This window comes from Cyphomyrmex costatus, unplaced genomic scaffold (genome assembly GCF_001594065.2).
Source record: "Cyphomyrmex costatus isolate MS0001 unplaced genomic scaffold, Ccosl1.0 scaffold908, whole genome shotgun sequence".
Taxonomy (NCBI): Eukaryota; Metazoa; Arthropoda; class Insecta; order Hymenoptera; family Formicidae; genus Cyphomyrmex; species Cyphomyrmex costatus.
The window spans coordinates 38,414-56,120 of NW_017280493.1; the positions used below are offsets into that span (position 1 = coordinate 38,414).

The 17,707-nt window shown below is 27.5% G+C and overlaps 1 protein-coding gene across 1 annotated transcript; it reads right to left on the reverse strand.

The window, feature by feature from the left end:
• Positions 1 to 2,176: 2,176 nt before the first annotated feature.
• Fatp1 (Fatty acid transport protein 1) lies at positions 2,177 to 17,266 on the reverse strand. Its single transcript, XM_018549862.1, has 12 exons — positions 17,182 to 17,266; positions 12,655 to 13,124; positions 9,122 to 9,272; positions 7,925 to 8,162; positions 7,441 to 7,675; positions 6,845 to 7,046; positions 6,268 to 6,460; positions 5,837 to 5,977; positions 5,013 to 5,150; positions 3,896 to 4,053; positions 3,547 to 3,700; positions 2,177 to 2,573 (listed from the first exon to the last, which is right to left on the reverse strand). The coding sequence occupies exons 1-12, from the start codon at positions 17,254 to 17,256 to the stop codon at positions 2,419 to 2,421; spliced, it is 2,310 nt and encodes a 769-aa protein (XP_018405364.1). The 5' UTR covers positions 17,257 to 17,266; the 3' UTR covers positions 2,177 to 2,418.
• Between the last annotated feature and the right edge of the window lie 441 nt (positions 17,267 to 17,707).

Consider the following 17,707-nt stretch of genomic DNA (forward strand, 5'->3'; position numbering starts at 1 on the left):
ATTAACATATAATTTGTCCTAATACTCTGAAGAATATAATATAATAAAATAATAATTAATAAGGCTCTATATGTATAAAACAATGTAAATAGAAAGAGGGCAAAGAGCCAAGTAAATTAACGAACTATTTAATTCAAATAATCATACATAACAAACAAACGTTTCGACTTCGATTGGGTCATTTTCAATTTAACAAATTAAAAATTTCTATTATAAATTAAAATATACTTTGAGAGAATATCTACTCATTAAGAAAATTTTACCTTCATTTTCTTCTTTTCCTTCTTCTTTTCTCCTTTTCCTTCTTCTTTTTCTTTATCTTCTTTCTTTTCATTCTTCTATTGGCACTGCACTATTCACTTATTACAGGCAATCACGAGTCCCTTATTTCAGGTTTCTGATTGTGTATATCTTGAAATGAGGTAAAAATTACAAAAGTGAGCAAATTTACTAGATATTAATAATTTCATTGATCAGTATCTAGTAAATTTGCTTACTTTTGTAATTTTCACATTGTTACAGGATATACAATCAACCCCCAGCTCTGCCTGAGAATTGAAACACAACCGACGAACTAATCACGCATCCACGCATGTCTACCTGCCCACGCAATCTGCTTGAATCTGCTAGTCCTCTCTTAATTCTCTATCCGCGATGTTCTGACATGCGCAAAGCACAACCACTCGATTTCAATGGGCGCGCTACACAACTATCTCCCCCCCCCCCCCCCCCCCCCCCCCCCCCAGTCGAATGCTAATGTAGATACTATTGTATAACTACTGTTGGTAACGGACATTCTGTAATGTGTGAAACATTAATTCGCTTGGTCATAGTAGTGGCTTGACTTATCGATGCTGAGTCGGTAACGCTCAAAGTCGCGCGCGCTTGAAATAAGAAGAGTCACTGTCAAACTGTAGAAATTTATTGCGTTTTCCCTGCTACAAATAAAATTATATATTCTTGCAGAAATGCTTGAATTAAATTCATGTATTTATTCAGGTCATTCATTCAGTTTGTCAGTGGATACGTTCAACCAGAGAGAAAGTATGTGCGAATCTGACAAACCGAATCTCTGTCTGCTATATTTATTATTCCCCTTGGCAATCGCTCGTCTTCTTAGCGACGCGCTCTTCGTTCCAAAAACGGCGACAAGCGGATATGCGCGGAACGGGCATAACAATATATCATACAATTAAAGAGAATGACCTCTATATTAGTTTTTCAACAAATTATTATAGCATGTATATCGAAGTATATCGGATATACGAGTTGCAATCAGACGACGTTCCGAGTATTGCATTTTGTAGTAAAAGAATGATCTAGATTATATGTATGAACAATTCGCGAACACGACGACCTCTAGATGGTACTAAAATCATTCAAAATGCTCAAAGAGTAAAGTGAAAAGTTTAAATTATTATTGGAATATTAATTCTAATAATAATCTAAAGCTGTAATTATATTACATGTGCGCATAGGTATGTAATAATCAGTATAAAAGTAATAACACCAATTATATATGCCATATTTTAAAATTATGTAAAATTTAAGTATTGTATATTGTTTGCATATGTATATATATAATAATTATTATTATTATATCTATAAAAAAGTTTATATTAGTCTTTTATAAATCAAGTATTTTAATAAAAAAAAATACAATACATATTTATTACATATGCTTCTTGCAAACTTGTTGGGATAAATAAACAAACCATCATTTATATAAGAAAAATTTATATTTTCAACTATTTTTTTATAAAACAATACAAATATTAACATGAAAATCACATAAAATTAAAAATATTATCATCTGGATATAATTAAAAAGTTAAATAAACATGAAACATTAAAAAAATACTGCGTTAAAACACTAAGAAGATTGTTATAATTTATAAAATGAGAAGTGATATTTAAAAACTTATAAATAAAATTAAAATAATTCTAGATAAAAATATTTTATTAATTATTAACTATATATTTCAATGAGATTATTTTGTATGAACAATTTTAACTTTTTAGCTACATCCAGATATTATATATATACTTTTTATATATTATATTTTTTACCTTAACTACTTTTAATTAAATTCTAAATTTTTAACATTCACCTTTTGTCATATATCGTTTAATAGATCCCTTCAGTTTCTATAAATATATTATCACCATACCGTGTCTGCAAATTCAATAAATAAAAAGAAGCTTGATACAAATATAACTATTTGTAAATAATAATTCATTGAAAATATACTGATGCAATGTAATTCTGTTTGCTGATATCGTAGTCGCTTTGCTTTTTTGAGTTACCTAATCAGGTCTCTGAGATTCATTTGTAATAGTAATCTATGTATACATAGTACACTTTGTAAAAGATCAATTATTGCTATATGTAGTTTGTATTTGTCCAGAAAATATCAATTAAAACTTGAATTTTGCTTGAAGAATTTGATCATAAACTTCTGATGTTAATAACTGATAACCGAGCTTCGCGTCTAGATAATATAGTTTGTCTTGAATTTTGTGCGGATTATATCCTTCTTCCTGGAGATCTTTCTTTTTCAGTTTGAATGTTCCTACAAATCATATATATACAGGTATTCAATGCAACTTAATTTAATATATTAACATATTCGCTTCATTATTTCAAAAGTGCGTACAAAAACAAGTGCCTTTGTAATTTAGCTGTTTCTTTAATTTCTTAATATATAATTTATTTTATATTAGCTAATAATAGTCAATGCTTATTTTCAAAATCTACACTTTTACATTTACATTTAATATTAATTTTGGTAATTATATCGAATAGGGGAACTCCTTCCAATATCTTGACATATATGTTGTCAAGGTCATGATTCTGAGTGACCCTTCAACAGATTTTAGCTGTCACTTGTTATCCGTTAAAAAGTTATTAACTAAATAAGTTTAAAAAATAACTCTCTTTTCTAGCTATTATATACAACAAAGATTTTTAGCTTTAAAATAAATTTTTTGCTTTAAAAACAAATTCTTGCTAAAGCAGTAAATTTGTATTTTTAAAGCAGTAATTTATTGCTTTAAAAACATAAATTTACTCTATTTCAAAAACGTAAATTTTCTGCATTAAAAACAAACATTCTGCTAAAGTAATGAATTTGTGTTCGTATAAGCCTATGTATCCATTACATGTTTAAATATTAATTAAAGTTTTCATTTCACATATACATTGACTATTTTTTAAATTAAAATTACCTCTATCATTCGTTTTGTATGGACTTAACATTTATTACCATTTTATAATTATATTTTTTTAATGAATGACGAGCGAAGGTTAAAACCTGGAGATCGTTCAGAGTCCTTAACTTTAACATATGTTGTCATGGGGGGATTTGTTTCCCTGTTCAAACAAAATTACCCTTACTTTATAAGCATATTTTTTTTAAACATAATGTAATTTCGTTAATTAAAGTTTGCATGACTTATAAACTGTAACATGAAAAGCAAAAAAAAATATCGATTATATTTATATTTATACATATATTTATACATATATCTATTCTAAACACATACCTGTGAGATCAATTTTCGTCAGAATTCTGACAAATTGCGGCCTAGCGTATGCAGGTAATTGTTCTTTAACATCAGCAGCTAATTTATTTATATCCAATATTCCATCTTCATCGTAAATTGCTGCCATTCCTGCTTTGCCTTCAGTACCTTTAATCTATCGATATAATAATTATTATCTTACTTATTACAATATTAAATCATGTTTATACAAAATATTGTAATTTTTATGTTAGTTCAGAATTCTGGTATCAACGTGCTAATATAATGTACTATTATATAATAAATATACAAAAATTATATTTTTTAAAGAAAACTATTTAAAAAACGAAAATGAAATAATTATTATTACCTCCACACCGTATACTATGCAATCTCGATAATCGATGAGATTACTAACTATCCCTTCAATTTCAGAAGTCGATACATTTTCTCCTTTCCATCGAAATGTATCTCCCGTTCTATCCTTGAAATACAAATATCCCAATTCATCGGCAACAAGAATATCCCCTAAATAATTATAAACAAAAATTCATAAAATTGTCTAACTTAATTTAACAAATACAGTTCTGTATATTAGATTATATATATTAAAAAATTTTTATTTAAATTATAAAAACAATGTAAATAAGTGACTCTCAAGATAAAAATAAATATTAATAAAAAGGGCAATCAACCAAGGTAAAATTACAAATATAAAAACAATAATAATACATATAAAACAGTTAAAAATTAAAAATTAAAATGATAAAGGTTAACCGGACGTTTCGACTCAGTTCGAGTCATCTTCAAGCGGAAAGATAAAACAAGTGATTTCCAAAAATAAATCTAATGTGGGAAAATGAAAATTCTGTATAGTTATTATTCATCGCTATATCCAGCCCGCGTATATTAAAAACAATGTAAATAAGTGACTTTTAAAATAAAAATGAATATTAATAAAAAGAGCAAGGAGCCAAGGTAAAATTACAATTACAAAAACAGTATCTAATACATATAAAACAGTTAAAAATTAAAAATTAAAATAACAAAGGTTAACCGGATATTTCGACTCTCAGTTCGAGTCATCTTCAAGCGCAAAGATAATTAATTTTTAACTGTTTTATATGTATTTTGTTTTTGTATTTATAATTTTACCTTGGCTCGTTGACCTTTTTATTAATATTTAGCCACTTATTTACATTGTTTTTAATATACGCGGGCTGGATATAGCGATGAATAATAACTATACAGAATTTGCATTTTCCCACATTAGATTTATTTTTGGAAATCACGTGTTTTATCTTTCCACTTGAAAATGACTCGAATTGAGTCGAAACGTCCGGTTTACCTTTATTATTTTAATTTTTAATTTTTAACTGTTTTATATGTATTATTGTTTTTGTATTTGTAATTTTACCTTGGTTCGTAATTTTACCTTGCCCTTTTTATTAATATTTATTTATATATATTAAATTTTTTATATATACCTGATAAAAAGGCAGAGTCGCCTTTTATGAAGATGTTGTAAATTATTTTTTTCTCAGATGCTTTTTTATCCACGTATCCTAAAAATGCCCTGGTTGGATTATTAGGTGAGATCTTTCCAATAAACGCACCAGGTTCATCTATTAAATAAAAAATTTGATTTATGTTAAGAATTAAACATTGATATAAAAAAAAAAATGCGAGTAATTATATTGATTGAAAAAATTCTTACTTATCCTGAAGTTATATAAGAGAATATTACTTCTAAAAAATTGGATTAAATATTTTATTTTTCTCCATTTAATATTGACTATAAAATAATTTAAAGATTAAGCGCACATCGTGCGCTTTGATTTTTCCCAATTTTTAAACATACTCAATATCTAATTTTATAAATATGTTTGTTCAAACACACAATGAGTGCCTTCCAATAAGAGAACATGGTGAGACACTGTGTTACACAATTGAACAGAATATGTCGTGCTGTGTCCTTGTTGGAAGGCACTTTGTGTCGCCTGTGTTTCTTATTGGAAGGCATTCAATATCATAATTATTGAGTAAAATTCAAAAAATATTATGAGTAACTAGTGGGGGTATATTGTTTATAGCGCAGGACGGGCGCGAATACGCACGTACTCGCTTCGCTCGTGCTTTCGCGCCCTACGCGCCATAACACTAGCCCCTACGCGTTACACAATGTACTATTATACAGTGTATAAGATTTTAGCATAAATGGCAAAAAAATTGTCAGAATTTTAAATATTAGTATTACTATTTTTTTTTAAATCAATGTTAAATTAATTAATCTTATACAATCACAGCTTACTTGGTTCACAAACTTGACACAATCCTTTAGAGTTACGTACAGGTTCTCCATCTTCATTTACTTTAATCAGAGACACGGGATATACTGATGGTATAATTCTTGAAACAAACCCTATTGCTCCCATTTTGTTGTCAATGTTCACTGAAAACACATTTTTTAAACGCTTTTATAATTAGATGTACCTATTATACATTTTATAACTCACACACATATTATAAAAATAACATTAATGCTCAAGATTTTAGTTTATGTAATAAAAAGTTTGATAACAATTGTTTTGTTAAGATTGAAATGTTACGTACATGTTGAATAACACCAAGTATGAATTGATATTATATTAATTATATGTATAGTATTTTATGTATACTTATATATTGTATACATATACAAAAAGCAAAATAGGATTAAACTAAGTATTTTGTAATACTTACTGACATTAGCATTGCCTTCAGTTGCACCGTAAAATTCGAGTACTCGTGGAATTTTGAATCGTTTTACAAATTCGCCCCATATCTGTGGTCTTAATCCATTACCGAAAATTATTCTAATATTATGTTCCTGATCCTCTTTTTTAGATGGAACTGCCAGAATATACCGACACATTTCTCCTATGTATTGACCAACCTAATATTTTTCAAAGTTTTATCCAAGATATAATACTTATGCAATTTCAATCTCTCATTAGTATGTAACAAAAGTCAAAGTAGAGAAAGAAAGAGAAAGAGCGCGCAATTCATTTTATCAAATAAAAACATAGGTCCGTATTCAGAATGCGTTTTTATTAATAAAAAAAGGGCTTTTATCTCTAAAATTCTATAGTATGCGTAACGTAAACTATAGTATATTAAAGCGCTAACATTGTAAGCGTATTCTGAATACGGATTATCAATATCTATTAATTTTATATATATGTTACGTTATAAATAGAATAAATTACTAAAAAATTATTATATCTCATCTAACGTCTAAGATTGACAAGCAATTTGACAAATAGAAAATTATACTCACGGTGCATTTGTATTTAATGCAATCAGCAAAATATGCACTAGCACTAAACTTTTTCCTAATCACTGTCGTATGTCCATATGCTAAAGCTAACCCCACAGCCATTATTCCACCAGCTGTGTGATATAAAGGCAAAGGTGTATATATTCTATCAGAATTTCCCAAAATTCCCATATAATGTACTGAGCTTGTGATAAAGATATATCTGTAAAAGATATATAATTGATTCATTCTCTGTGTAAAATTATCGTTTTATTTTTTAATTTTGAAAAGTTTTTGGAAACTGTGTGTGGATAAAAAATTTTACAAGCTTGCGTGAATTATAAAAAATTTTTTCTAGAAATTTTTCCATTTTTTTTTCTTCCAAAACATCTTAAGAAAAATTTAATATAGCGCTTCGCGATTTCTGTCAAAATGTGTTATAACACGAAAATTTATCTCGATTGAGATTAAATTATTAATAATTTTAGACAATAAAAATATGAATTTTCGTACTCAAAACCCTATTTTCTACATCGTCAGAATTCTTTTTGAAACATGTCATGAACTCTATAATTTTTTCAAAAAAAAAAGCCAAAACTTATATGTAACATATCTACCTCGAATTAGTAATAACGGCTGCTTTGGGAAGACCTGTAGTACCACTAGTGTAAATGTACAAAAGCTTATCGTGATAATCACTTTTTTCTTGTACTACCGGTGGTGCAGCGGGTGTATCCAACAACATAGTATTCAAATCTTTCTCTTTTAATCCGACTGACATTGGATTCGGATGATTTCCGAATCTATACAACGTTAACTTAGCATCTAATGTTAAGGCGATGTCTGTCACAGCTGAAATTAATTGTTTATTAGAATTAATAATTGTCGAAATATCTGAAAAACTGTTCAAGAAGAACGGTTAATGAAGAAAATCAATTCTATGTTTAGACGTTATGTTGATATTCTTTGATTATAACGTAAAATACATAATAATTGTAAATAAGGAAAGAAAAAAATTTTCCCTATAAATAAATTTAAATTAAATTTTCAAAAAAAGTTATTTTTTATTATCAGATAATAATTATTGATTAGTATTCTTACCGTCAAAAAACTCGGTGCCATATATAAGTGCTTGACACTTTGCAATATTGATACAATGCAAAAGACTGCTCTTACGTAAATTGGTATTTATTAAAGCAGTTATCACACCAAGTTTATTCAAACCTAACCAAATCGCAATAAATTCTGGTCGATTCTCCAACAGTAAAGCAACTGTGTCTCCTTTTTTATAACCATGAGTTTTAAATATCGTTGCAATTTTGTTACTAAAATCTTCTATCTGAAAAAATTAATAAGTCAGTATTTTAAAACCTCTTTAAGTAATGTACTTATTAAAATGTTAATGTGTTCTGTAATTGGCCTATGTTTATAACATTTTAAGAATGTACTAAATACGAATTAAATGCCTTAAATATAAAAGCCTACCATATCGGTCATAGACATATACAATTACTATATATATTGTATATAATCATTTGGTATACTTAAAGTATTAAAGATGTATTACAAAAGTCTTTACACCCAACGCAGTTAGGAAAGTTATTAAAAATTCAGTAAAATTAAAATCGACATTTCGAGTTGTGAAATACTTGTTATATAGGATATTACAATGAAATGACGATTTAAAAAATTTATGTAATTTTCAAATTCAAATCATACATTTATTCTCAAATATATATATATATATATATAGAAGCTTAGTAAAGAATTAATTCGAATTCTTAAGTTTACCAATTTCAGAATCACATATGCTCTCATACGTATAGATATATGCAAAACTGGGCATGTATTTAAGATGCTTTTATTAAAAAAACAGAATTTGTAAGACAATTGTATCTTACATTTTATATTTCAGTAGGACATATTTGAAAATGTTTTGTATTTTATAATTTATGGAAATACAATATACAAAAACATTCTGTATTTCAAATACAAAGATTGATAATTAATTTTATTATTTAAATTACAAAACACATGAAACTTTCAATCTTTCAATTTTAAATACAAAATACATATCTAATACTTTCGTGTGCACCGTTGAAATATAAAATATAAAATAAACTTTTATTACAAAAAAAAAAACTGTGTTTTAAATAAAAGTATTTCAAATACATGCCCAGTCCTGGACATATACATACATACTTAAATCTCTAATATCAATTAAATTTGTCTTTATTGAGTAAAATATGATTTATAAATAATAATAGGATCCTATTTTTCTATAAAAATAAACTCTACCTGCTGAAAACTCCATTCTTCATCTTCAAATATAAAACAGATTTTATTAGGATGACGATTGACATGTTGTCTAAATATATCGGCGACGCTTCTGTTTTTTCTTCCGTGACCATGTACTGACCACATCATTCTAACATATCCTATTAGTCCTCTGAAAAAAAGTAAAAGGTGCTCAAGGAAAGCAAGTTCCATAATTATTCATCGTAAAAAATATTCATTGTGTGAAATATTTATTGTGATTGAGAGGATATGTTCAAAAAGATATGTTATTTAGCCTATTGCTTTAAGAATAACTCTTAAAATATAATAATGTTTAAAATGAAAAACAATATATCTGCACTGTGTGAAAGAATTTAATCATTTTATACAGATATAAAAAAATTTAATTTAGATAGACAAAAGACAATATAAATTTGAAACATTTATGATGTCTGTATTGTTTTATTTGATATGTTGCTTATGCTTATTTTATAATTCTTGATTGATGCTTTTCAATAATAAATTTATGAAACACGCATAGTCAATTATTTGATGTGGGCGATTACATTAAATGACCGACTAAGAAATTCCGTTATACCTTCTCGAGGTCAAGAAAAGAGGATGCTACGTTCACTTAGCAGTACTGTGGAAGAACAGCTAGCAAGTTATAAAACATAATGGTGGAAAAAATATTCCTCATTCTATATTATTATTTTGAAGCATATGCTTATAAAAAACAATCGCGTTTTTATTCTCACTCTCAAATCTTTTAAGCCTATTCTACAATAATGTGCTTTTCGTTTCTTGCTTTTTACTATTTTTTACATCTTCTCGTTTGTCTCTTTATTTCGTCTTTCGTTTTCTATCACCTGATATAAAAGTTAACGAACTTCGGAAAAAACAAGAAATACGTGGCAAGAAATATAATTATCATAAAACGGTTATATAAAGAGAGAGGAAAGCAAAAAGTAAAAAGCAAGAAAACAGGGAACAAAGAGCACATTGTAGAATAGACTTTACATTAGTCATTAGTCCCATGCCTTTTGACACATCTACATATATGTTAATAATTTCCTAATAATACAACTGATAAAATTGCTTTCTTGTTAAAATAATGTGAATCGCTAATTTAAATAGTTAAAACATAATCAATTTTCTTTAACTTTTCGTCTTGTAAATTGTAAAGAAAGACATTGAATATGGTTTTGATCACATGGCCACGACCGAAACCTACTCTCAACTACAGCTATGTCCATGACCATGACCATGACCACAGTCAGATCTATAATCACGGTCATGGTTATATAGTCAGGGTCATAGATTAGAATCACAACAAAAGAATACTTCTCCGTTAATATTTTTACTCCAGACTATTGCAGCGAAACAAAAGTAACTTTTTCAGTCTTTTTATCATTAAGACTCAATAAACTTATCTGTAAGATTAAGAATTCATTGAAAATTTGATCAACATATTATAAGTTAACGATATTCTATACGATAAATAAAAAAAGGAAGACGTCACATTTTTTCCTTCTATTTCTTATAGACATTGCTATAAAGACACGTCTTGGTAGAAATAGATATCTCACTATTTCTATAAAAATACGTTAATGATACGTGATTCATAAGTCACGTTAGCACAGACAAAAGAAAAGTTATAGTATGCAAATAAATAACGTTTATTTAACAAAAAATATTAAAAAGAAACTATAAGCAAAGCTTTTCTTTTTTTTTCCTTTATTATAGTAGTTATGTTCTATGTATACTTATAAGAATATTACACAATTCCATGATTATATCATTATATTCATTAAATGTATCCGTGTTCAAACACGGAAACTCTTGTATTCACATTAAAGTTCAGCAACACTTATGGTTACATAAATGAACTTTAAGATTTATATGAGAATAAAATTATGTATCAATACAATTGTGATTATAAACGCTACATGACCTTTGCTTCAATGAATTGCTTTTTTTTTTTATATAAAAACGTGAAATAAAAACTTATTACAAAATATTGAAATAAACTTTTATCCTTTTTTACTTCGATCAATATCCTCACTTTACTTTTCGATTTACTCTACCATTTTCTTGCTTTAATTTATGATATACCTTGTATATCTATAGTTTCCGGTGAAAGTTAGAGAGCAGTTTACGACACCGATAATTTTTCGCGCGTATCTTCTATTTCACCACAACGTGATGTTTAAAGAGCGAATAAAAATCTACGATATATTCATAAGATAAAATTACTTGAAGTTATTTATATTTTATTTGCACAAGAGAAAATTATAGACGCATCAGATCTATCCATTCATATTTTCAGATAAGTATGTTTTTCTTTGTAATTCATAAAAGATGTAAATTTCTATTATAAATGTAATTTATAATGAAGTAAACAGTTTTTTTATTAATCAGTTATTCTTTATATTATTAATTTTTAACATTTCTAAAAGTGAAGTAAAAAAAAAAAAAGATATTATAACTCGCATAATTTATTTATAATATATTATAATTTAATAAATGTATTATAACTTATTAGTCAAATAAGTTTATAATTAAAGTAATAAAAAAGGAATTATAAAAAAACAAATATAACATTTTTTAATATTATTTTCTTTGTTTACACACTCATAGCATATGCGATTGTCTTTGTGTTCAAATTATGCGTTTCCATCGATCTAGATTAACTTTATAATTTCAATCTAATTTATTCTTCATCTCATTTTAGTATTGTAAAGATTAGAAAAAAATGAAGAGTAAACTAAATCAAGATTAAAGTTAATATATTATAATACATACAAAAGATAAAAAGAGATATATGTTCTATTCATATCTAATTAAATTACGTAAATTAGCGATATTAATCATCTTATTCCCAGACAAAGTTTAATGATAAAAATTTGGAGTGAGATTAGCTCCCTTATTTTGTAAATTGACTTAATTGCGCGAATTCTTAAAATTTTTGGAAACTATGGAAGTAGCGAAAAAAAAAATTTATATGTATAAATGAAGTGTTGTTATAAAAATCAATTTGCAAAACGTACAGCATAAATACTTTATACCTTATATACGTTAAGGGGACCCATAATAATATGTATAGGGAATGAAAAGAAAGTTATTACGCCAATGTCCAGTTTCTATGTCACTAAAGCTATGCAGCGATGTACCAGAAGGAACTTCACGACTGGGTTTTTTTTATTTTTCCTTACTTTTACCACAGATCTCCAATGGCGTGGCCTTGAATAATTTTATCCGACGTCTGAATTCTAACGATTAATGTCATCGAAAGTATAGTTATATTGTTACATACAATTTAAGAAATTACAAGAATGTAATTTTTATATTTTGAGACATTGATTAACATTATGTAAAGAAATCTTTATCCAATAGATCCGTATTAATGACTATAGGCAAATATGATATAATTAAAGTTGAACAGACTCTCATCTTTTATTGAATAACGCGTGAATTATATAAGAATGTTATTCTTACACAAGAAGCAATTAATCAACAAGTGTATGCAAAAAAAGGAATTTTCTTGGACTCACTTGAAATCCCGTGGTATCGTCCTAAGGGCAACGTAGAGCCATCTCATGCGGCCACCGGCGACAAAATAGGCAACGGAGATCACTATGAGTAATTGTACGAGGTAAATCGGACCCATGTAGATGACTATTACAGCTAGTACTCCAACCACAGCTACCAGCAGTAACATAATGAGAGTGAGACGCCGCAGAAACCGGCCGACCGTTCTCCAACGACTTGTACTCCCGTTGAGATCCCGCTCTGATCTTAATGCCGCGCTCGCGCTGGCACGTGTTGTCTGGGCGTCCTTATGCGTACCTGATGGTGCGTTCGCTATGTGCCCCACTCCGGACGTTGCCCTCGAGGCGTCATATCTGTTGGCGTTGCTCTCATGTAGCGGTGTCGGCGTCGATGCCAACGCCGAGACCGACGCCGACGTCGACGCCGACACCGAGGATACCCCTACGAATCGGGTCTCGCCGCGCTCGATATCCTGCAACGTGACCCTTGTGAATAATTTTCTAAGAATATAATTATATGAAAAACAACAATAAAAATTTTATTCAACAACGTACTTCCAAACGATCGAATTTCGAACGAAATACACACTTATGACCTTTCAACTTGCAAGTCATCACGATTATCAATAAGAGTAGTTTATCAAGTCGTAGTTTTCAGACGTGACGCACAGCATCAAGTCAGTGTGTGGAACGAAACTAATAATTATTCAATCAAGTATAAATAGACTACTAATACAAACTCTTTTTTATTTTCATTTTTTATATTTTTCTTTTACATTATTTTTACATTCGTAATGTACGTTAATCAGAGTCAGCATCTTATCTCTATAATCGGTCTACGATTATACCGATCAAAGTATAAGATAATACGAAAGATTGAGACTTTGAAGAAATAGATCGAATCTTTTTTTTTTTTGGTTTGAAATATTCTCAACTTATTAACTTCTTGTGTAGAACGTCATGTATTTTCAAGTTTTCCAGTCGTTGACTGACTGGAGCACATTGCAAGGTTTCTAACTTAGCCGACACTACTTTCTAACAATTTAGTTTCTCCTATCTACTATATTTTTAGCTGAATATGACCCAGTTAGGTTAAAATAATCCGATTTTACACGTCGATATCGTACCTGTTACTTTTCCTTTATAAAAATGCCGAACGTATGTATTGCAATTCAATAGATCATTAATTAATATTTATTTTCTTAGATTTATATTTAGACCGTTACAGTTAAATCTAGTAGTAAAAAGTGTGCGAATTACATATTTAAAGAGATATAAAATATATTATATGTATTATACCGCGAGTACGAGTATCTCAAGTTTTTACATTTCTTTTCATAAGTAGATCTATTTCTTTGTAGATCTTTTTATTTTTCTTTTTTTTTATTCGAGTACCATTTTTTGGTACAAATATTTAAGTATTAATTTAATATTCGCTTCTACCTTCAATTAAGAGTCTATAAATATAATCATATTTTTGATCTTCGTGGCTCCAACTGATAATCCAAGTATCAAAATAAGATATGTGGCACCATCTAACGTTGCTTGCTAAAAGTAACGATTGTAAATTTTGGTTAGCGTTTTCGCTATCGATAAGATCGCGTGTTCTGCATCATTAGGGTGCAGTCACAATAGAAGGATTAATGAATTAAGAATAAAGAATAAGAAATTTCAACCTGTTATAAAAACCTGATACATCGGAATACAGTTTCTGACAGTTTCTTATTTCTTATTCCTAATTCCTTATTCCTTGTACTGTGATTGCACCCTTATAACGTTTGTCACTTCCAGTTAAGGGTGGTTAAGGACACTTCCAGATCAAAGGAATCGTACTGGATTATTCCGTATGTCGCACATTATACTCGATTATACTTACTATAAAGATAGAACCATATTTCTGCGCAGCATGTGTTTTAAACGGAGCTAGCACGCATTTTTGCAAGATTCTTTTAAATCGCGTGTTTGCCGCGCGTAAAAATACGTCACGCTCGAATCGTCATTGAGAATGTTGTTGCCTTCGCGCTCACGGCACTCAGTTACTTGACGATTGGCATCTTTAATACGCACGAATATATCAAAGATTACTTGAAGGCTTTATATAATTCAGAAGATAATTTGTAGCAGATTTCATTCAACGGAAACTTCCAGAACCCATATTCTCTACACTGTAATCAATAATACGACGATACTGCTATCTCGTGGTGAAAAGCGGTATTTTTCAAATAATGATTAACAATAGGATTCGATTTATGTTTGTATCTTATTGGTACATATATATGTATATACGTAAATATTTCACTATTTTGTTTTTGTAAAAATACGCTCTCTTAAATAATTATTATATTACTCTGTGAAAATCATATTTTAGTACTTGATTTTATTTCGAAGAAATATATCGATTCGAACGTCCACATAAATATATTTTTTTTTTCAATAATAATTAAATGTTAATTCAGTATTTAATAACAAAGATGTATCATGTATTTAAATCTCGTTTCCATGCACTTATTAGTATTCCAAATTAAAATCAAATTTTATCGAAGTAAAATTTTTATTATTTATTACAATACTTTTTCATTTTACAGCAATATTTTCAATCTTTTAGGATTTTATTACTTCACTATTTATACACATATGTATATTAATAGAACGGTAAAATTATATGTACGCTCTACAAAATACATTATATATTTCTATTTCAAAACAACACTTTCAAATTCTGTCCCACGGAATAGTTAAGAGTGTTTAATATATGCAGGGTCATGATCCGATTACATAATCAACTCGCACCATTTATACTTCGGTTTCAATCATGATTCAGCATAAAATAAATAAAATTTATGTTTCAACGTAATAGAAATATCAGATTTATCTTAAATACTAAAAGTACTCAAATAATAAAAAATACGCCACAATGATGACAGCAACGGAAACAATTAAAAACGCAATTTTCTAGTAATTTTTATTCCAAAATTTTCTTTGCTTTATATGTGCCTTTGACTTTTAGTTACATCTAATATCTTATATACTTGCATAATAATACAAATTTATATAGATTTCGTACAGTATAATATATTATATATATCTCAGATAGCACAGAATATTTATAATATAAATATTCATAAATATTTTTATTATTATTTATTTTATTATTATATTCTATTATTCATTTTTTTAAATATTGTATAAATATTTTTCCATATTTTATACAAGCTTTACTTGAAAACATTATTAATTATATTATTAGTTATATTGTATAGACGTTATTTTATATATTATTTAGACTAAATGTTTTATATAATAATTATGATAAACATAGACAAATACTTATTTTCAGTGAATATAACATTTTTTATTTAGTTTGATATAGTATGTGCTATAGTAATATGTAGTGTAATACATAGTAAATGCTATTTTCATAGCATTTACTATAGATAATATATACGATAAATATTTCATAATTTTTATAATAAAAATCTGTGCAGGGATCTAATACACAAAAAAATATTTATAAAATATTAAAAATAAATCTTACATATATTTTGTACATATTTTCTATAAATAATACTGTGTGCTGTCTGGGATATTAATTTTTATTGATTTTGATTTGATTAATTTTATTGAATAGTGACGGCAATTGTTTTATTTGTATAACGTCACTAAAGGGGAAAAAAAAGTCAAGAAGGAAACTCAATTTTTAATAAACAAAAAATGTATCTTTTACTTTTTCTATAAATCGTTTAGTTTATTTTTGTATACAAATATTATATCTGCACATTTTTAAATACAGTTACCGAGAATACTGAAAATTAAATGTTTCCTAAAGTAAGATAACGCCAATTTATCATACACACACACACACACACACACACACAGTTATATATTTGTTTAACTAAATATTGAATATTAAATAAATTAATAAATAGTTTGCTTATTTAGATACAGCTTAATCCATGATACCCTGCCAGAAATGATAATGGAATTGACGTCGATTTGACATCAATTCCGTTATCAGTTCTGGGTAGAAATTACTTGTTCGAAAGTCATTGCTTAACAAGAGTTGAAAGTTCAAATTAAAAGATATTAGATTTTTACAAGATTTAACTTAAACAAGTTTATAGGAAATTAAAATTTGTCGTGTATATTAAAAAATTTTTAACTTTTCGTAGATTATAGTCAAATTCTATCAATGTTATTTTTGTGTATGAAATTTTTTAAAAGAGAAACTTGTATATAAAATATATCTGAACAATTATTTTTCGAATGTATGCTTTATTCACTATTATAATTAGAATAATTATTAGGTGATTATGATAGCGATCATATTTTAATGAATTTGAATGAAAATACGAAAGAGATAGGAATATTTATATTTAAAATATGAATACATTAAGCAATATATAAATTGTTTCAAAAAATTATTTCGCTATCTTATTACATAATATATTTGTACAAACAAATCAAAGTAAATAAAATGCATTTGAGAATAAATACACACTGTTATATGTATGTACATATAAAAATACTTACACAATCTTTGTCCATGTGTGTAACGTTTATTCTATTGTTGTGATTAACTGACATCTTCGATATTGAATCCGCCATGTATAATAACGTCGAAAAACATACAGGATGATTTCATAAAAATTATTTTTACAAAGAAAATATATTAAATTATCCAATAACGATTAATTAACTTTTTTATGATTAATGTTATGTATAAAGACTAAAATATAAAGAAAATTAAAATTTTTTTAGTAAAAATGTTTCTTGATATTTGGCATTTTTATATATTATCAGTCATATTTAAATAATTCACAATCGCAAAAGTCATGTTTTATAACGCACACATTACACATACACACACCAAGTAATTCTTGCGAAGGAATACACTGCGAGGTCTCCAATAATTTGGCAAGAATTGTGAGAAAATTAAAAAAAAATAAACTTCTGTGCAACCAACGGAACAAAAATACTTAGACACATCCACTAACCGATTCAATTCCTGTTAGCACACGGACTAAAATGAAATTGCAACGGTAAGTCAGTTGACCGC